Here is a 21,978-nt window from a genome sequence, read left to right as displayed (position 1 = left end):
ACAATCTCCTCAAGAAGACAATGTGCGGCAAAAACGGATGAGTTTTTTTCTGCACTGTATTCAGTGATGATGCATAACTCCAAAAACATCACCATAATCCATTTTCAATGGCTATGGATCAACACCAGGAATGTGTACACACCTTTCTCACAGCAGTCTATGCGGACGTGCTGGAGAGGTCTTGGTGGTCATCTCCACAGTTGGAGCTGTGCCCACAGTGGCTGTGCACTTGCCAGCTGGCTGTTCCTGGTCTCCTTATCTACACCAGGCCACTACACCACAACTGAGCTGCTGCTTTCCTGTTAATATTGTCCAAGAATTCAGAGTGAAGTTCCCCCATTATTCTGCTTTGCAGTTCTTTGGGTATGTTGGATTAGGGTCCAGATTGTTGCTGTTCTTGTGGGGTTTTGTTTTTGTAGTTTTACCTTTCTTTACGCTTGCTTATATGTTGGTATAATCACCTATTTGTCTGTAAACTTTTAGTAACTTGTGGTTTTATTTGGCTCTATACCTCTGTGGTTTCTTTGTAAAACTGAAGTGTGACTCAGTCAGTACCTGTTCACAGGCTGTTATTAGAAGATTCCATTATCTAACCAGTTTAGACCGGTTTGCAGCGTAAAGACAGAGCATGAGGACAAGTTCTTTGTTACTTCTTTTTACTTGCCTTGCTTGCTGGTACAAGCTGTCTGACCTATACTTTGATGAACAGCTTATAAAGCGACTGTAACTATAAGATTTGTGCCTCATTGACTTCTGTAGAACCTTCTGGACAACACCATCTCCAGATCTAACAGGTATAACTACTCCACGGCTCTATTTGATGCACTCCTGCTTTGTGGACAACTCATAAGGCTTTATAATTCTCATATAACTGTCTGTCTGAATCAGTCCGGCCACACAAAGCACACTCACATACTTGCTTTAATCTTTTGCATCAATTTCACTGTCTCCCTTGATATTCACTATCTCCAGTGTGGTTACAGGACTATTATATTCTGCTCCTCTGCTGGCTGTGGAGAGTACAATGAATTCTCTATAAGTGTATCAGCATCTTTGTAAGGCAATCTTGATAATGCATCTGCTCTTGCATTTTGTTGAGGCTCAGTATTCAATATCAGTCATGTTGGTTCAAGGAGAAGGCCATCACTTCAATATCGAGGCCATCATTGTGGGAGTTAGGTCTAAGAACAGCAATGAAGGGTTGTGGTCGGTGAGCAACGTGAACAAAAACACTCAGCATTACGGGGAGCATCGACGGAAAGAGAAACAGTCAATGACAATTTGTCTGATGTTGCCTGCTGAGTGTTTCCAGCATTTTCTTTTTATTTCGGATTTCCAGTATCAAAAGTTCTTGATTTTCAAAATGAATAATTTACCCAACAAGAACCAGTGGAACCTTGAGATCCCCGAATCAATGATCAATGCCTATTTTTTGCTTTTTGAGCAAAGTTCATCCGACTCTGTTCACACGTGATGCAAAGGCTCTGTTCCTCACTACTACGGCTAATTACTCTTCAGTAGTTGATGCAGTGCTAATCAGTAGAGCTGCAAGAAGTAGTAGAAACCCAGCGTAATCTTTGACCTCATCCGGAAAAGGTTGAAGCTTGGTAACTTGGTCAGGTTTTCTATCCTTGACATTGGTCTTAACCTTTTAATTTGCCATTGTAAATTAGTTGTATCCTCCCTCAGGCTCAAATAAATCACTTGCTTGTGACTATCATAAATGGCATCGCTCATGACTTTAGTGCTCAGCATTTCACAGGTGGGCAATTTACTTCCTGCAAAAACCACATATGAGAAAGAAAGACTGGGGCAGATAGTCAGTGCATTGAAGCAATGATGCACTTCTACATATGTACTGTAGGAAGCATCCTGACTAGTTGCATCATGGTCTAGTATGCCAATTCGAATGCGCAGGAACATAAGAAGCTGCATAGAGTAGTGGACTCTGCACATCTCTCCCCACCATCGGGAGTATCTACAGGAAGTGCTGCCTCAAGAAGGCAACATCCATCATCAAAGATCCCCACCATCCGGGCCGTGCCATCTTCTCGCAGCTCCCATCGGGCAGGAGGTACAGAAGCCTGAAGTCCCACACCACCAGGTTCAGGAACAGCTACTTCCCTTCAACCATTCAGATCTTGGACCAACCTGTGTGACTCTGATCACTATCTCAGTTTAGCAACACTTTGAACTACAATGGACTATGGTTGTTTTTTGTTCTAATTATGATCTTTCTTGTAAAAATTGTGCATTATTTATGTTTAGTTTATGTTGTTCTTGTGAATGCTGCGTATCTGATGCTGTGTGCCTGTGATACTGCTACAAGTAAGTTTTTCATTGCACCTGCGCACACATGGACTTGTGCAGATCCAATAAACTCGACTTTGATGATCTCACTGTCTGGACTTCTGTGATTTACAAGAGTGTGAGGTAACCTCAACACCAGTGTTACCTGCAGACTGTAACAAGATGACCACATGTTATAAGCATACTGTATGAATGAAAGACTCACAACTGATGTGGAGGAAGTTGTGAATAAGTTGTCCTTTCCTTGTGCCAGACCCATGGACAACTGACATCAAGTCACACAGCGTGCTCTTCATCTGTTGGTATGTCACTCTCACAAAACTTTTACATTTTAGTTCTGCCACTCCATTTGAAATTATAAGCAAGCCACCCATATTTTTTTACATTTGACTATAATGCCAATACTATTTTGGCTCATGTCAAATTTCAGAAATGGTGAGTGATGAAAGTACATGCAGTTTCAATGATAACCACTGAGCGATGCAGCAGAATTTATTCTTTGATTGGGACTGGGGCTGGGGTGAGGGAATAAATCTTTATGTGGGCAATAACCTCTCTGCAGACTGCCAACCCTTTTATAGGCTCAGTCCAAATTTCATCCCACTGATATCAGCACAACATTCAATTGGGCCAAGTTCAACATCACTAAGAAAATAAAGTACTTCTAATGTCGAATCACTTTAGCTAGGTATGTTTCTCTTCCCAAATGTCTCCCCTTGGTGGCTGTGTATGGGCTGTGCCTAAAATGCTATGACCACAATATGGAGGAGGAAGAGGAGAAGGTGAATTGGCAGACTCCTCCACCCTACAGGTTAGTTCTTGAAACCACAGTGGCTATACATTTGTGAAAACTAAGATGAATCCCCATCAAATAACATCGCTGACGAGAAGACTAAATGCATTTGAGTGGCTTGTCTGGGAGGAATCAACAACCAATCAGACCTAAACCCTGATCTAAGCCTACTTCCCTTATGAACCAAAATAAATTCACAAGATCACAAGACAAGGGAGCAGAAGCAGGCCATTCGGCCCATCTAGTCTGCTCCAAGGAAAGGGAAATAGAAATGAGAAATGGGGAATGGGGGAAGAAGAAGAAGAAAAAAACCTATTCTAATCCCAATTTCCGGCCTTATCCCCATATCCCTTGATATCCTGACTATTTAGATATCTATCTATCTCCTCCTTGAACGCCCCCACTGATCTGGCCTCCACTGCTGTACATGGCAAGGAGTTCCACAAATTCACCACCCTCTGGCTAAAGAAATTTTTCCTCATCTCTGTTTTGAAACTGTACCCTCTAATTCTAAGATTGTGCCCTCTGGTCCTGGACTCACCCACCAAGGGAAACAGCCTAGCCACATCTACTCTGTCCTTTCCTATCAATATTTTAAATGTCGCTATGAGGTCCCCTCTCATTCTTCTGTACTCCAGCGAGTACAGTCCAAGAGCCGACAAACGCTCCTCATACGTAAGCCCTTTCATTCCTGGAATCATCCTCGTAAATCTCCTCTGAACCCTCTCCAACGTCAACACATCCTTCCTAAGATGTGGGGCCCAAAACGGCGCACAATATTCCAAATGAGGCCTCACTAGTGCCCCGTAGAGCCTCATTAACACTTCCTTACTTTTATACACTATACCTCTCGAAATGAATGTCAACATAGCATTCGTTTTCTTTACCACCGATCCAACCTGGTAGTTAACCTTTAAGGTATCCTGCACGAGTACCCCCAAGTCCCTTTGTACTTCCGTGCTTTGGATTTTCTCTCCTCCTAGATAATAATCTGCCCGCTTATTTCTGCTTCCAAAGTGTACAACTGCACATTTCCCTACATTGAATCTCATCTGCCATTTCCTTGCCCATTCTCCTAAACTGTCTAGGTCCCTCTGCAACCTTCCTATCTCTTCAATACTCCCTACTCCTCCCCCTATCTTGGTGTCATCCGCAAATTTAGCCACGAAACCATTTATTCCATCATCCAAATCATTAATGTACAAGGTAAAAAGGAGCGGTCCCAACACCGACCCCTGCGGCACACCACTAGTAACCGGTAACCAACCAGAACGAGATCCTTTTATTTCCACTCTTTGCTTCCTGTCAACCAGCCAATGCTCCACCCATTCTGTTATCCTACCCGTAATTCCATGACCTCTCATCTTATTAATCAGTCTCTTGTGAGGCACCTTATCAAAGGCCTTTTGAAAGTCTAAATACACAACATCTACCGCCTCTCCCTTATCCACCTTACCTGTGATTTCTTCAAAAAACTCCAATAGGTTGGTCAGGCAGGATCTTCCCTTCACAAAACCATGTTGGCTAGGACCTATCCTGCCCTGCGCCTCGAGGTATTCCATAACCCCGTCTTTGAGGATAGATTCCAATAACTTTCCCACCACTGACGTCAGACTAATAGGTCTGTAATTTCCTTTATGCTGCCTCCCACCTTTCTTATACAACAGAACTACATTTGCGACCCTCCAGTCCTCCGGAACCATGCCAGAATCTATCAATTTCTGGAAAATAATCGCCAATGCCTCCGCTATCTCTAAAGCCACCTCCTTCGGAACCCGGGGATGCACCTCATCCGGTCCGGGAGACTTATCAGTCTTTAGTCCATTTAGTTTTCCTAGCACCTTCTCCCTAGTAATCTTAACTGAACTCAATTCCATTTCGTGAGACTCCTGACTAACCGGCACATTGCTGATGTCCTCCACAGTGAAGACCGATGCAAAATATTCATTCAATTCCTCTGCCATTCTCTATCGTCCATTATAATAGCTCCTGCACCGTTATCAATTGGTCCTATATCAACCCGTGTCTCTCTTTTACACCTTATGTATTTTAAAAAACTCAGTATCCTTTCGAATGTTATCCGCCAACTTCCTTTCATAATTCATCTTTTCTTTCCTAATGACCTTCTTAGTTTCTCTCTGCAGGTTTTTAAAAGCTTCCCAGTCTTCTGTTTTCCCACTAATTTTTGCTTCTTTGTACGCCGCCCCTTTTGCTTTTATTTTAGCCTTCACCTCTCTCGTTATCCACATTTGTGCCTTTTTTCCATTAAAAACCTTCTTTTTTCTTGGAATATATCTATCCTGCAATTTCCTTATTTCCTGTAAAAATTCCTTCCATTTCTCCTCTGCCGTCCCTCCAGCCAGCTCACTCTTCCAATCAATTAGGGCCAACTCCTCTCTCGTACCACTGTAATTTCCTTTGTTCCATTGAAATATCGATACACCAGTTATCAGTTTCTCCTTCTCAAACTTGAAACTGAACTCAATCATATTGTGATCACTGGTTCCCAGTGGTTCCTTTACGTTTAGTTCCCTAATCACCTCCGGTTCATTACACAGCACCCAATCCAAAACAGCCGATCCCCTGGTGGGCTCACCGGACCAGATCACTGTGTGTAACGTAGTTATTGAAGCGTACACAAGCTGGCAGTGTGGAACATCAGGTAAAATCATAATCTGCTCAGGCAGTCTGTTGGCATCAAGGGGGATTTGCTTCTGAGGATGGTTGATGAGGCCAGTGTTGGAAGTGCAGACTCTTCCGTTCTGCAGATAGGGCTGCCGGTCCCTGGCAGCTTGGGGGGGTGGGTGGGTAGTTTGTGAAGTGGTGCACTTCTTTTGTTGCTGACACGAGGGTTCTGTGTGCTTGCTATGCAGTGCCTCGAGATTCTTAGTTCCAACTTGAATGCCGGTTTTCCACTTTGAGTGGCCGTGGGCCAGTGATTCCCAGGAGTCGGTGTGGATACTGCATTTCTTCAAGGAGGCTGTTCAAGTACACCATTGAATCTGTTCCTCTATTAATCTCTTCCCATCACCGACCGTCTGGTTTAGAAATTTGGTATTGGTCATGCAAACAATGTGGCCTGCCCAAAGCAGACGACTGGGGCCTCAATGATGGGGATGTTGGTGGACACTGATGTTGCTTTCTGTATTCCACCAGTGAATCTGGAGGATTTTGTGGAGACGGTGATGGAAGTCTCATTCTAGTACCTTGAGGTATCTGCTGTAGGTAGTCCAGCTCTCAAAAAACATGTAGGTGGGCAGGGTAGCGATGTCTGGTGGACCTTGAGTTTTGTGCTAGATCTGAGGTATTGACCTTCAAATACCATTTCCTCATTTGACCAAAAGCTGTGCCTTTGCATTGAAGGTGGTGGTGAATTTAATCATCAATGTTGGCTTTCGCTGACAGTTGGCCCTTGGGACATGGGGAAATGGTTCACATTTTCCAAGGTTCTGTGAACTTTTATTAGTGGAGGGCAGTTTGCTGCAGTGGGTACAGGTTGGTAGCGATCCTTTGCCTTGTGGATGTTGAGGGTAAGGCCCATTCTCTCATATGCTTCACCAATTGAGAAGGATGTTGGCACAATGATGGAGCTTTGTTTCACACGTATCATCACCGTAATGGCTCTGTTGTAATCCCATTGATTCGTATCCCAGCTTGAGCAACAGTTAAAATGAGCTGGATTTCCGTGGGTAGCTCAATTCGAGGAGTTGCTCCTGACTGATGGAATCAAAAGTTTTAGTGAGGTTGAAGTTGGCCATGCAAGGAGGCTGGTGTGGCTCCCTGAATTTTTCTTGGGAGTTTTTGCACGTTGAAGATCATATTTATTGTGTCTATTGAAGCATGGAATCCACACTGAGAGGAGGCCTGTTGAGAAGGACCCAGGTCATGACTGAATGCAGAGCTACTGCTGTCAGACATCTGCTTTTTTGAAGGTGGTCATTAGAGCATTTTTGAGGTCTGTTGGTATATACTCCCCTTCACAGATGTGGATGATGAGATTGTGGATTTGTGACTGAAGATCTTGGTTGCCAAGTTTTACAACTTAGTTCCCAGAGCATTCATGGCTATTGTTAGGACTCTTGTTGGCCACAGAATGCTTACATGCTCTTCTGTGGGTTCTTGTTCTCAAATTCTGTCAAAAACCAGTGAGCAAATGCTATTAATAGCTTCCTCTAATGCAAATGTCTTAGAGAACTCATCCAATTTACCACTGAAGGTGTCGGTGAATCTTACCATTAATGTTGGCCTTTGCTGAGAGGTCGTTCCAGGAATATGGGAAGTAATCCATATTTAGTAGCTTCCTCTAATGCAAATGCCTTCTACAAGTCATCCTATTTTCTCAAGTAATCTGTGCTCAGAGAGCAATATTCTATAGAAGACGATGTTGGCAATATAATAGGATGATAATGTAGAAAATAAATAACTAGACATCATGTCACATAGACAACCATGTGGACACCATGGCCAAGAAAGCGCACCAGTGCTCTACTTCCTCAGGAGGCTAAAGAAATTCATCATGTCCCCACTGACCCTCACTAATTTCTATAGATGCACCATAGAAAGCATCCCATCTGGATGCATCACAGCTTGATATAGCAACTGCTCTGCCCAGGACCGCAAGAAACTGCAGAGGGTTGTGGACACAGCTCAGCAATTCACAGAAACCAGCCTCCCCTCCATAGACTCTGTCTACACTTCTCGCTGCCTAGGTAAAGCAGCCAGCATAATCAAAGTCCCTACCCCAGACATTCTCTCTTCTCCTGCCTCCCAGCGGGCAGATACAAAAGCCTAAAAGCATGTATCACCAGGCTTAATGACAGCTTCTATCCTGCTGTTATGGGACTATTGAATGGTCTCCTCGTACAATAAGATAGGCTCTGGACCTCACAATCTACCACATCATGGCCTTGCACCTTATTGTCTGCCTGCACTGCACTCTCTCTAACTGTAACACTTTATTCTGCATTCTGTTAGTATTTTCCCCTGTACTACCTCAATGCACTGTTGTACTGAAATGATCTGTATGGATGGTATGCAAAACAAGTTTTTCACTGTACCTCAGTACATGTGACAATAACAAACCAATTTAACTAGAATTCAAAGAGTAGAAGAACAAAAATAATTTCCCAATAAGAACAACATTAACACCCTGGTGTGATAACCAATACTAGGATGAAAATAACTTTAGATCGAAACTGACAGGGCACTTTTTCCAGAGAGACAATTTTCCTTGTTGGTTGTTTTACTGTACATTCTGATTTGTGGCTTGAAAGGAGCTGCAGAGGTAAACTAAAATCAGTCAGTGTTTCATCATTTCCTACAGCACAGTCAGTGACCTTACAATGCAGCTCAACAAGCTGTAATACAACAAAAGGTGTGAGTATGATAAGAATTTCTCTCCAACTTGCTACACCTACCCATCGATGTGGTATTTTAGTGAGCCAAGCAAGTGTACCTTCCCACTTATTTCTGGTAGATGGAGCTCCTTAATCTTCTCCTCAGCAACAGTCATGGCAATTTGTTTACCTAATCATATCAACACAGGAACATAATACATAAAGCGTTAAACCCAAGTAAAAATAAATCAAGTTTAACATTTTCTGGTGGCAGTGGATGAAAATAAAATCGGTGATCCAACATCAGAAGGCTGTCTGGTAAACTGTGAGTGAGTGCAATAAAAATTGTTGGTCACTAGGCTGATTAGAAGGCAGCATCGCTGGAGAACATACATCCAACAGACATTAGAAATCTACACATGATATTAAAAATAGCAAATCTTTTCAGACAGTATGCTCATGAGGCAATATCAGGTGGAATTTTTGAAACCCTGAAACTTCAATCCCAACATTTACCTAATAGCTAATCATTCTTTTCTGTGGACCTTTATGGCAAGAGGATTTGAGAACAAGAGTAAAATCTTCCTCTAGATCGATAGCATTCTGGTGAGACTGCACCTGGCATGTTGTATACAGATTTGTTCTCCCTGCCCTTAGAGAGATAAACTTGCAATAGAATTAGTGCAACAAAGGCTGGCTCTTTCTTATATAGGAGATTCAATATGCAGGGTTAAGATCAGAGGCATAGGTTTAAGATCAGAGGCGAGAGATTTAAAAGGGACATCAGGGGCAGCTTCTTCACATAAAGGGTGGTGCGTATTTGGAATGAGCTGCCAGAAATAGTGGTTGAGGCGGGCGCATAAGCAACATTTAAAAGCTATCTAGATAAGTCCATGGGTAGGAGAGGTTTAGAGGGCTGTGGGCCAAATGCGGGCAGATGGGACCAGCTCGCTGGGCAACACAGTCGGCACGGACGGGTTGGGTTGAAGGGCCTGTTTCCGTGCTGTGTGACTCTATCCAACATCACTGCAATATGGTCCATTTTGTTTTCCCAGGTTCTGTCCCGGTTCCTTGAATCAACTTTCCTCCAATCTTTACCCTGGTTTCTGGACCTCACAGCTCCAGTGACCTGGATTCAATCCTGACCTACAGTGCTGGTTGCGTGAGGTTTGCGCATTCTCCCTGTGACAGCATGGGTTTCCTCCCAGATCACAAAGACCATTCAATTTGGTAGGTCAGATCATTCCAGTGAATTACCCCTTGTGTAGTTAGGTAGGTGGGTGCGAGAAGAATTAATGAATACGTGAGGGAAAGGGAAATTAGGGGAGGGGGGAAGATGGAATGGAGTAGAATTAATGGGATTGCTCCAAGGGCCAGCATAGATTCAATGGGCTGTGTTGACTTTGTCTAATCCCATTGATATTTTCTGAGTGTCCTTTTATAACATCCTTTGCATTGTACTCCAGCAGTCTCTTTACTAATATTATAATCAATCTGCCGTTCCTTTATCCTCTATTTCCATGGCCACCCCGATTTGTACTCTACGTGGAGACACAGAGTGCTCAGGTGCTGAGGATCTGCCAGCTTTGGTCCCATTCATTTCTTCAGCACTACTGCTTTACTGCTACTAATTCTGCTTAATTCCTCCGTTTCATTAAACTGCTAGATCCCTAGCATCCCATATGTTCATACAGTTCAATTATATGTTGGAACTTTATATAAAAGATCTTTTGCTGACACTTTATGGACTGTAATCACATCTTTCTTTCTCCCTCACTTTCCTCTCTGTACAGTACCTGTTTTTGACACTGAAATCAATATTCTGTTTGACATTTCTGGATTCAATCTCAGACCTCAGTAAAAGATCTGCAGGCTTATTGTTTAAGTGGATACCTTAACCCAGAACCTACAGTGCATCCTAAGTGGGGACAATATCGTAAGACAATGATTGTTTTTGTCATTGCAGTGCAACGTCAGATTTCACTTGCAGTTGAGATGTGTTGGTTGAATATGTGCTCTCCCTCTACACACACACACACATCCACCTCCACACACCCCCACACACATCTCCACATCCACAGCCACATCCATGTACACACGCGCACACACACACACACATATCCACACACACACACAGTTACAGGTCAACCTAACCTGTGGGAGGGAGGCCAGTGATGGGTGGCCTTGGGTCAGCCTCACCAGCACCGATGGCAGTCTGGTGCTGCTTTTGTCTATTTGTTGGGGGAGGGATGGTGTGGATGAGGGTTGAGGAGTGGAGGTAAGCAGAGGAAAGAGGGAGAGGCAAAAGAGGGAGGAAGAAGCGGGAAGGACCTAAGGCAGTGCTGCTTGGAGAAGGGATTGGAAATACTTCCTGTGGTCAGGAGTGAGGAGTGGTGTTTGAGCCAGCATTTGGGGGGCAACAGATGGGATTCGAAATACTTTCCGTGGCCAGGAGTGGGTGGGATTGCCAGGGGTAGATTTGGCGAGCGTTTCTGTCCAGGGTGATGAGGAACAGGGTTGTTGCTTCATAAAAGGATTGTGGTAATTTACCTACTGATAGGGCATCTTTAAACATTTTACCTAACCAGGGAGAGAGAAGATCAGAAAATGACTTAAAATATTCAACAGTATACCCATCGGGACCAGGTGTTTTACCCGAATTCATTGAAGAAATTGTTTTCTTTATTTCTTCCTCCGAAATGGGTGCATCTAATATTAAACGTTCATTAAGTGATAATTTCAGAGTCTTAAAGTTCCTTAAAAATTCATGCATTGATGTAGAATCCTCAGGAAATTCTGATTGATATAAAGAAGTATAAAATTCTTGAAGAGATTTATTAATTTGATCATGGCCCACCATGTAATTACCATCTCGTTACAAACTTTAATAATCTGTCATTTAGTTGAAGCAGCTTTCAGTTGGTTGGCCAACAATTTACCAGATTTATCACCATGTATATAAAACTGACTCCTGGTTTTGAGTAATTAATTTTCAACTGGAAATGTTAATAATAAACTGTGTTGTAATTGAAGTTCAGTTCTCTTTTTATAGAGCTCCAAATTAGGAGCATCAGAGTATTTTTTTTTAATTGATTTCTTAAAAAGGATAAAGATCCTACTGAATGTGCATCTTTCAGACCTATTTCTTTATTGAATGTGGATTCCAAAATTTTTTCCAAAATATTGGCTTCTAGACTGGAAAAGGTACTTCCACAAATTATTTCTGATGACCAGACAGGATTTATTAAGAATTGTTATTTGCATTTTAATATTAGGACATTAATGAATATTGTATATACCCCTTCATCTATAATTCCAGAACGTGTTATCTCGCTAGGTGCCGAGAAGGCGTTTGATAGAGTCGAATGGGAATATTTATTCAACACACTTGAGAAAATTAATTTTAGCCCAAATTTTATATCCACGATTAAACTGATTTACCATACACCTATGGCTTCAATACTTATTAATAATCAGAGATCCCCCTTTCTCAGGCTTTTTTGAGGCACTAGGCAGGGCTACCCTTTAAGTCCTTTATTATTTGATATTTGCCTTGGAACCCTTGGCAATTGCCCTTCGGGACTCTTCTAACATATTTGGTATTACTCGTGGAAAGGTGACCCATAAGATATCATTGTATGCAGATGACCTGTTACTCTCTCTCTCTAACCCAGAGAAATCTATCCCTGCAGCATTACCACTGCTTGTTCAGTTTAGTATTTTCTCTGGTTATTGATTAGATCTTAATAATAGTGAACTTTCCTCATTAAATATGCAAGTCCCAATTTATAGGCAATTACCATTTAGGTTAGTGACTGACTATTTTACGTACCTGGGTGTTAAAATTACCAAGAAGCACAAGGACTTATTCAAAGTTAACTTTTTACCTTTAATTGATCATGTTAAACAATTGTTTACTAAATGGTCCCCATTGTATCTATCATTGATTGGCTGAATTAATGTGGTTAAGATGACTATTTTACCAAAATTTTTGTATTTATTTCAGGCGGTTCCAACTTTCATCTTGAAATCCTTTTTCAATACTATTGATTCTAAAATTCTTTCATATATATGGCAGAATAAAAACCCAAGGTTAAGTAAAAAATATTTTCAAAAATTAAAAAAGGATGGTGGTATGGCTTTGCCTAACTTTAGATTTTACTATTGGGCAATTAATGTTAGATGTTTAATTTTCAGGGCACAAGATTTAGATGTAATTCAATATCCTCAGTGGGTGTATCTTGAGTATGAATCAGTGCAAGGATTTTCATTAGTTTCTATTTTAGGAGCCTCACTCCCTTTTGCACTTATTAAATTGAGTAAACAAATGACTAACCCCATAGTTAAGCATACAATACGAATATGGTTTCAATTTTTTGGATTGAATAAATTCATTTTATCAAGTCCTATCCAATCTAATTTTTTCTTTCAACCATCCAGAATTGATGTAGCTTTTTCTTTATGGAAAATGAAGGGAATAACATGCTTTCGTGATATATTCATTGAAAACTGTTTTATGTCTTTTGAACCACTGTCTAATAAATACAATTTGCCTAGATCACATTTTTTTCGATATTTACAGATTAGAAACTTTTTAAAAGTCACTTTACCTTCTTTTCCGATACTATATAAAACTGAAATTATGGGAAAAATATTAGGTTTTAATCCTTATTAGAAGGGCTTGATAGCGATAATTTATGATCTGATTATGAAAATACATCTAGAGACACGTGATAAAATTAAGAATGAATGGAAAGAGACCTCCAGATACTCTTACCTACAGAGACATGGAAGAAAATTCTCCAATTAGTTAATACATCTTCAATGTGTGCTAGACACTCTTTGATACAGTTTAAGGTGGTTCACAGGACCCATATGTCGAAGGACAAGTTAGCCCGTTTTATCACCATATAAATCCTACATGTGACAGATGTAATTCGGAGGTGGCTTCCCTGACATATGTTTTGGTCCTGTCCTCTTTTGGAAAAATATTGGAAAGACATTTTTAATATTATTTCAACTGTATTGAATATTGATCTACAACCCCATCCTATTACCGCAATTTTTGGGTTACCAGTGATGGATTCTGGCCATTTATCCGCTTCTGCTTGTTGTATGATTGCATTTGTTACATTAATGGCCAAGAGATCCATTCTATTTAAATGGAAGGATCCTATACCCCCTACCACATTCCAATGGTCTTCTCAAACTATAACATGTTTAAACTTAGAAAAAATTAGGAGTGGCACTGTTGATCCTTCGCTTAAATTTGAGGAAATGTGGAGTCCATTTATTCAATATTTCCATATGATATAAGCAGAACTTTTTCGAATCCTTTTCAATAACCTTTTAATATAGAGGAGCGGAGCTAATGAAATAATAATGTTTTTTTTAACCGAAGAAATATCAGTCCAGTTTTGTTTTTGAAGTTTTTGGTTTGCTTTTATTATTATACTTTTTTTTGATTTGGGGGTTTTCTTTTCATATAATCAAATTTCTTTTCAATTTCTTTTTTTTTGTATCATGTTCACTTAGCAAGAGAGCGGGAGGTCCAGATTACATATTTTACTCCTCGTGAGTATATATTAACTGTCATTATTGTCACCCCGATCTCTTCGCACCATACGTATAATTATTAATGTTAAGTATATTAATTTGAATTAATTTGAAATTCAATATAAAGATTGAAAAAGAAAGATGAGGAACAGGGTCAGATGATGATTGGGATAGCAGAATAATATAGAATGCGCCATGAGGGTTGACTTGACATGGATCGTGGAGGAGGGGATACCAGGCGATATAGTGCTTGGGGAGGCGGGGGGCGGGGGGTGGTCTGAGGATTAGGGTAGGAATTTTATCACTGTGTTGCCTCCCAAATCAGCACTGAAGGATTGCCCTTGTGTTCTCTAGGGACTGCACAATGTTGGGGTCTCCTAGGTCAACGATACTCAATCTTCCTGATGGATGAGGACTTACAGCCTCATGTGCATTCCTCAGCTGAAATTGCATTGGGCTCAAACGACAGTAAAGATCTAGTCAAGTTTCTTGATTGGAATGATTTTATCTGGAAATACTGTAATCAATTTTGAATCTCACAGTGCTGAGAGAAAAGCATTATATATTCTAGTTTCTAGACAACACTTGCTTTCCTTGTTTGCATGGGCCCCCAATCCTTTTAGGAGATGCTGCACTGGGCTTCTGAAACACTAAGTTCCAGTGCAAAAGCTCCCAGAAATTCTATTGACAAGTGTCAACGTAACAAAGGGCTGGAACAGCTGGACTTTCATTGACTGCAGCATCTAAGCTCTATGTTCTTTCTCAATTCCAAGAGAAAGACAAACGTGAGTCCTAACTCAGTTTCAACCACCTTCTTTGGAGCCACATATGCTTGTGCTGTGCAATCACATCAAATGAGATCGACTTGCACTAAATGTTCGTCAATACCTAAGAGGAGATGTCCTGACTCCATTGGTAAACATTGCCCAATGTCACCTGCTTCAGAGATAGGTTTTCATCTCTCAAGACCACTGTTCATGTCCTTTACCTAGTAAAATTTTCACTTTTCCCATTCTGTTCAGTATCTATTCAACCCCCCCACCCCCGCCCCCCCATAAAAAGTTACTGGTCTGACTTTCTGAGCTTAGTCTTAAAATCTGCAACATCGATACTTAAAATAGACTACCCTCTATTAAATGAAGCCTGCAACTTGTGGTTTCACCCGAGCCACATCTTACACTCCTACATGATCTTCCAGTTACTGTTAGTGACCTACTTTTCTTCCTGCCCATTTCACTTCACCATGATATTATTTATTTAATTATAGATTTCTAATCTAAGTTTCAAACGGTCACACTCTCTTATTGCACCCAGTTAAATTTTAAATAAAAGCAATGACAAATTCTACAATGACTCAAGGTGAAAGATACCAGGAAATGTTGAGACTTTTTAATAAATGCATTCATACTATTCTTACCATAATCCAAACCTTTCTGTGTTATTTTGCTTTTTATTCCTGGATTGAAGTTATTCTCTCCAAGTGCAGTTCCAATCAGAATAAATGTAACACAGGCTAATGGATACATTTTTGCTGCGTTGTTTGGTTCAGAACAACATAGCTGTAATGTATTAAAGAAAAAAATTACCTCTTACTACATTGATTCCTTAAGGTTTTCACAGATCACATTTATCAGTAACATTAAAAAGTGTCCATATATTCTGGTTCCTGCTATTTTACTAACTTCGTGATTTTATTATATTGTTAAGTCAATAGTGAAACTCAGAGTAAATCATGCTTAAAGCCAGGTTCTGTATTACATAACCTACTCTTTGAAACAATTATACTTAGTCAGATCTATATTTGTACAATATCATCATAATTTTAATGATTACTCTAATAAAATGTCTAAAATAAACATATCACAGATAAGAATCTTTTAATGACGATAGGCTTACCTTCTCTGTAGAGTCAGTACTGCTGGGTTCAATCGTAGCCACTTAGTACTGAAAGCAAAACTTACTTCTACAAAGTATTTTTATTTCATTTGAACAGAAACAGGAAGAAATGTCAGTTGAAGCTTAGAGCGGATACCATTGTGTTAACCACAGTGTTTAACCCAATCAAGAGCTATACAGAACAAACATCAATCCACTATGTTAGTTTTTACAGTTGATCTTAATCCCAATATGTCAGCATCAAACACCAGTTTTAAGTTAGAACACAGCTGCGAACTTTGCATGCAACACTATTCTTTTTGTGTTAGTATATAAACAATGCTCTGCTTGACAAGTTTTTGAGAACAGCATGTGGACAACTGCCTCACTTCTCAAATGTCACCAAATGGAAAATGCAATGATTAGTTACAGTTAAACCCACAGTCATCTATGATATGAAACAATTAATAAGGCAGCTCTGGACTTGAAAAACTGCCCAAGGAGCTAGGCAGGAACATTGTCAAACAACATTCAACACTGAGTCATAAAGAGATATTAGGGCTGATGAGGAAAAGCTTGGTTAAAGGGACAGATTTTTAAAAAAGGTAGCAGGGCAGAGAGTATTAGTGCCTTGGTAACTGAAGGCACAGCTGCCGACAATGCAGCAATTAAATGTTGGGGGTGACCAAGAGGAGAGAAGCCTCAGAAGGCTGCACGAGTGGGGGGAGATTACACAAAGTGGCTAAGGGGAGGTTACAGGATTTAAAAACAACAGTCAGTATTTTAAAATTATTTAACTGTGATGCTTTGTGGGTCAGAAAGAGACCTGTTGGCTTTGACATAGGGGGCAGAACTTTGGATAACCTCATGTTTATTGAGAGTAAAATGGGCAAGGCTGCTTAGGAGTGTATTCAAGTTAACATTGGGGTTCAGCAGTTGATAAGCTGAGACATGGACAGAGCCAGGTGATAATGCAGATGAGGAAATATATATTCCCGATGGTGGCATGATCCGAAGCTCATCTTTGGGTCAACTGTAATGATGCCTTCAATGTTTAAATATTTAGTTGGTGGAAATTTCTGTTCATCTAGTACTGAATGTTAGACAAGTAGACTGACAACTTACAGACACTGTAAGGATCAAGGAAGATGGTGAAATAGAGCTGGCTAGAGTTAGTGCACATGCGGAGATTAAGAAAGCATAGGAAGGCAGGGTACCCGTGAAATGATTAAAAAAAAGATGAAGTGACTGACGATGAGAGCTTGCTCAGTATAGAGGAGGAAAGCACTGAACATTTCTCTGTATGGAGCTTGGTGGATTCAGTCTTTCAATCCATTCCTTACCTTAAATGACACCAAAGGCATTCATGATACAGCTCAAGTTTACAAGGAGGTCTGTGGCCTGATGGCATCCCACACCAGGATGTATGTCTTCATCTTTTTCACTGTAGTTCTTTGCCAAGATTCCTTGGGTCAACCCCATTTGACTCCATCTATTGTGGTGCTGTGCTGGGCAAGGTGTTGGCAGCATTCCACACATAGCAAGCCATCTTTACCTTTTCGTCAAGTAGACATTAATTGGTGGATTTGTTCTCTAATGCAGCTTTCAGTCTGAGATTCTTCTCAACAGAAAGTTCTGAGGATCATCCATGGGAACTTGTTTTAGAAGGTCTCTAGTTTGAGAGCTATTCTTGTAAATTCTCAGCTCTCTTGAATTATTGATGTTACATGGCCAAACATCTTCAAGACTAACGTCCTCAACACACTGAGGACATGTCGCAATGCCTACTGGCTTTGAATGGAGATGATCTGCTGCAGAGCAAAGGACAGGTTGGCTCTGCTAATTCATGAACTTTCTGTTTTCTCACTGCCTTACAATTTATTAAATGAAACCTTTTTTTGTACAAAATACCCCATGCATTTGGAGATTCTCACTGATCTGTGTAAACTTGCCATTATCAAGTAACTTAAATACTGTTCATCCATTCCACTTTTTTATAGTTTAGTTTAATTCAAAGGTTTGGCAGTAAGTCTGGTACAAATGCTCAGTCATTGACAAGTTTACTTGGTGGGTGTAAAAGTAAAATGGAGCTGATTCCATTCAGAGTTGTAAGGAAAGGAATTGACATATCTGTGTATACCCATACGACAAATGCATTCAACGAAATCGTATTTAAGGTGTTATCACACTGTTGAATGAACCACACAAATTATTCCCATTGTTACATTATATGGGGCACAATGAAATTTCAGTAATACCTGGCTTTGTTTTGATCATCGACCCGATAGCCTTACATTCAAAAAATTTCAGCAGAGACTAACATTATCTGTCGCACAAGTTAGTGGGAATTACTTTGGCAATATTTCAGTCAGAAATTGCCCTGAAGGAGAACTACAAAAAAAGGAAGCAGTAAAGCCAACAAAAATTAAAAATATTCTGATTTCAGTTCTCCTTTTAATACAGTAAGATTTTTAATCACTACAACTGTACCTTCTTCAAATTGATGTTCCTTTTTATAACTTTTAAAGTTAAAAGTTTGCACAACTACAGTCAGTATTTGTTACTGTTAAACCTTAATACTTAACATACTTTAGTTCTTATTTCCACATTAGAAATTAGTACCTGACAGTCCACTCTCCTTTTTCTACCTTTCCAATTTCTTCTCTCTGAATAGTTTGGTTTTACTTTTCAAAAACTTCCCTTGCTCCTTCTTAGCCAACAAGAAGAATACTTGCTTTCTTGAGCAAGGACATCCGCATGCATTGACGTCAACCAACTGGAACAAACTTTCACCTGGGTTACTAAAGGAAAGTTCTTTATCCTCACTGAGATCATGCTGACTGTTCAATCAAACACTCCCAAAACGTACAAGGAACTAAGCAAAACAAATGTCTGTGGATCCTGAAAATCCCCTCACTGCACGAGGGTTTGTTTTTAGAGAACCTTATCATTAACTACTGTTGTAAGAGCCATCTATTACACCTGAAGTTTCATTGTGCACAGTAAAATATAACAATGGGAATAATGTGTGTGGTTCAATGCACAGCATGGTGACATCTTAACTATGGTTGTGTTGAATGCATTGCATGGGAATCAATATGCAACCTGACGCCAATAGTGATTAGCAGCAGGTAGGTTCCAGCAATGTCCCCAATGAATTGACAAGCATAAATTAACGTTTAATATGTATTAATATTAAAGCAATAGGCAGTCTGGAAACATTACCCACATGGGCCTTAGCTTCAGATTGTTGTTCACGTTTTAACCCACACTTTCAATTTCACTGAAGTAAGCTGCATAGTGAAAAAAATGTTGCCCTATCAGATGACCGTAAGAATTTTCAATAACTTACTGGTTCTGCAAAGATTTTAATTCTCCTTTTGGGTGGCTTTTAAGTAAACATTTCATTGTTTAGCTTGCATTTTTCCACTGGTTTAGCCCCTGAAAGCTAATTTGTTTTAGACTGCCTCCCCCCTGGCACTCTCGTGTTATCTTTTTTATTAGATTTAACCTTGCACACATTTTTTTTTGATAAACTACTTCCTAGAGTCATAGAGTTACACAGCACAGAAACAGGCCCTTCAGCCCAACTTGTCCATGCCTCTTTGATTTCCTTATTAAATTCTTCTAACTTAACTTGCTGTACCAAACAACTTCAATGCAGACAATATACTAAAAGGGTACCAATGTTTCTCAGAAAAGATACAAATGATAAAAGCCTGATATTAAGGGCCCATGGTTAGGGATTGAAGGGGAGCGGGAATGCAAAGCCTTGTACTCATCCAACAACTTTTGAATATCTTCAGGTTTTGAAGGCATTTCACAGACAAAGGCACACAATTGAAGGACTGTGATGTATAGAAGCACCAGTGACTCTGGGCCAAATTGAGCTACATTCAACCCACCACCTGTCCACATTTACCTGGGCTCGATACAGAGGGCCGATCAAGCTGACCCTCTGCAGCTGGAGGGTGCTCAGTGATACCCAAATGTGAGCAGGCCCTCAGGCAGTGCTGATGGCCTGTCCCTGGAACTCCCACGACAGCCTTTGGTAGCAGGCGAAACTGGGGTGGAGCTTCTTCTGCTGTCAATATGAAAGTTTTCCAATGTCTCAAATTAGACCATAGAACAGTACAGCACAGGAACAGGCCCTTTGGCCCACAACATCTGTGCCGATTAGGATACCAAAGGAATATAATTCCATTTGCCTGCCCGATCCATATCCCTCCATGTTCATCTGTCCATCTAAATGCCTCTTAAACGCGACTATTGTATCTGCTTCCACCACTACTCTGTCACTGTGTAAAAAAAAACCTGCCCCGCACATCTCCCCCCTCACCTTAAAGCTATGCCCTCTAGCATTTGACATATCTACCCTAGGAAAGAGAATCTATCTATGCCTCTCATAATTCTATAAGCTTCCCTCAGATCTCCCCTCAGCCTCTGTTGCTTCAGAGAAAACAATCCAAGACTGTCCGACCTCTCCTTATAGCTAATACTCTCTAATCCAAGTAGAATCCTGGTGAACCATTTCTGCACGCTTTCCAAAGCCTCCACATCCTTCCTGACCAAACTGGACACAATACTTCAAATGCAGCCTAAAGAAAGTTTTACAAAGCTGCAGCAGGACTTCCTGTCTCTTATACTCAATTCCCTGACCGATGAAGGCAAGCATGCCTTATGCCTTCTTTACCACACCATCTACCTGTGTTGCCATTTTTAGGGAGCTATGGACTTAGACCTCAAGATCTCTCTGTACATCAATTCTCTTAAGGGTCCTGCCATATGTGTACATTCCCCTTGCATTTGACCTCTCAAAGTGCAACACCTCACATTTGGCCGGATTAAACCCCATCTGCCATTTCTCCACCCATTTCAGCATCTGATGTATATATCCGACAGTATCCTTTGACAACCTTCCTCACTATCCACAACTCCACCAGTTTTTTGTATCCACAATCTTAATCAGCCTATCTACATTTTCATCAAAATCATGTATATACATGACAGGGGTCCCAGCATTGATCACTGCGGAGCACCACTGGTCACGGACCTCCAGTCAGAATAACACCCACCACTACTCTGTCTTTTACGGAAAGCCAATTTTAAATCCAATCTACAAGTGACTGTAGATCCCATGCATCTTAATCTTCTGGATCAGCCTACCATGAGGGACCTTGTTAAAAGCCTTATAAAAGTCCAAGTAGTTAACATCCATTGCCTTACCCTCATCAATTACATTCATTACCTTCTCAAAAAAAAAACAATCAAGTTTGTTAGACATAACCTGTCCCTCACAAAGCCATGCTGACTGTCCCTATTCAGGCTACGCTTTTCCAAATGCTCATCAATCCTATCCCCAAGAATCCTCTCCAACAGCTTTCCTACCACTGATGCAAGGCTCACCTGCCTATAATTTCCTGGATTATTCCTACTGCCCTTCTTAAATAAAGGAACAACACTGGTTACTCTCCAGTCCTCTTAAACCTTGCCGGTGGCTAGAGAGCACTCAGAAATCTTTGTCAAGGCCCCAGCAATCTCCTCTTTTGCCTTTCTCAATAACCTGAGATAGATCTAATCAGGCCCTGTGGACTTATCCACCTTAATACTCTTCAATAGACCCAACACCTCCTCTTCCTTGATCTCATCATGCCCGAGAGCATCAGAATACCCCTCCCTGATCTCACTATCCTCCATGTCCTTTTCCTTGATAAATACTGATAATCAGAAATATTTAAAACAAAAGGTTTTGTAAAAAAAAAGTTAAGCAACTGAAAATAAAGATACTTGTTAAAATACTAAGAGTTATGGACACAGCTCAGGACATCACAGAAACCAGCCTCCCCTCCATGGACTCTTGTCTTCACTTCTCGCTGCTTTGGTAAAGCAGCCAACATAATCAAAGACTCCACCCACCCCGGACATTCTCTCTTCTCCCTCCTCCCATCGGACAGAAGATACAAAATCCCGAAAGCACGTACCACCAGGCTCAAGGACAGCTTCTATCCTGCTGTTATAAGACTATTGAACGGTCCCCTAGTATGATAAGATGGACTCTTGACCTCACAATCTACCTCGTCGTGACCTTGCACCTTATTGTCTGCCTGC

At 40.7% G+C, this 21,978-nt stretch overlaps 1 protein-coding gene across 1 annotated transcript in view; it reads right to left on the bottom strand.

The window, feature by feature from the left end:
• The window catches only part of LOC127578999 (bactericidal permeability-increasing protein-like), a 44,857-nt gene extending 28,581 nt beyond the window's left edge, over nt 1-16,276 (bottom strand). Inside the window, exons 1-3 of the mRNA XM_052031620.1 lie at nt 15,892-16,276; nt 15,413-15,554; nt 8,521-8,629 (exon numbers count right to left, since the gene is read on the bottom strand). Of these exons, the coding sequence (XP_051887580.1) occupies nt 8,521-8,629; nt 15,413-15,521 (218 nt within the window). The 5' untranslated portion in view covers nt 15,522-15,554; nt 15,892-16,276. The remainder of the gene's footprint in view (nt 1-8,520; nt 8,630-15,412; nt 15,555-15,891) is intronic.
• Nucleotides 16,277-21,978: the final 5,702 nt, after the last annotated feature.

Source organism: Pristis pectinata, chromosome 16, assembly GCF_009764475.1.
Source record: "Pristis pectinata isolate sPriPec2 chromosome 16, sPriPec2.1.pri, whole genome shotgun sequence".
NCBI classification, from domain to species: Eukaryota; Metazoa; Chordata; class Chondrichthyes; order Rhinopristiformes; family Pristidae; genus Pristis; species Pristis pectinata.
This window is presented reverse-complemented; position numbering and strand designations above follow the sequence as displayed.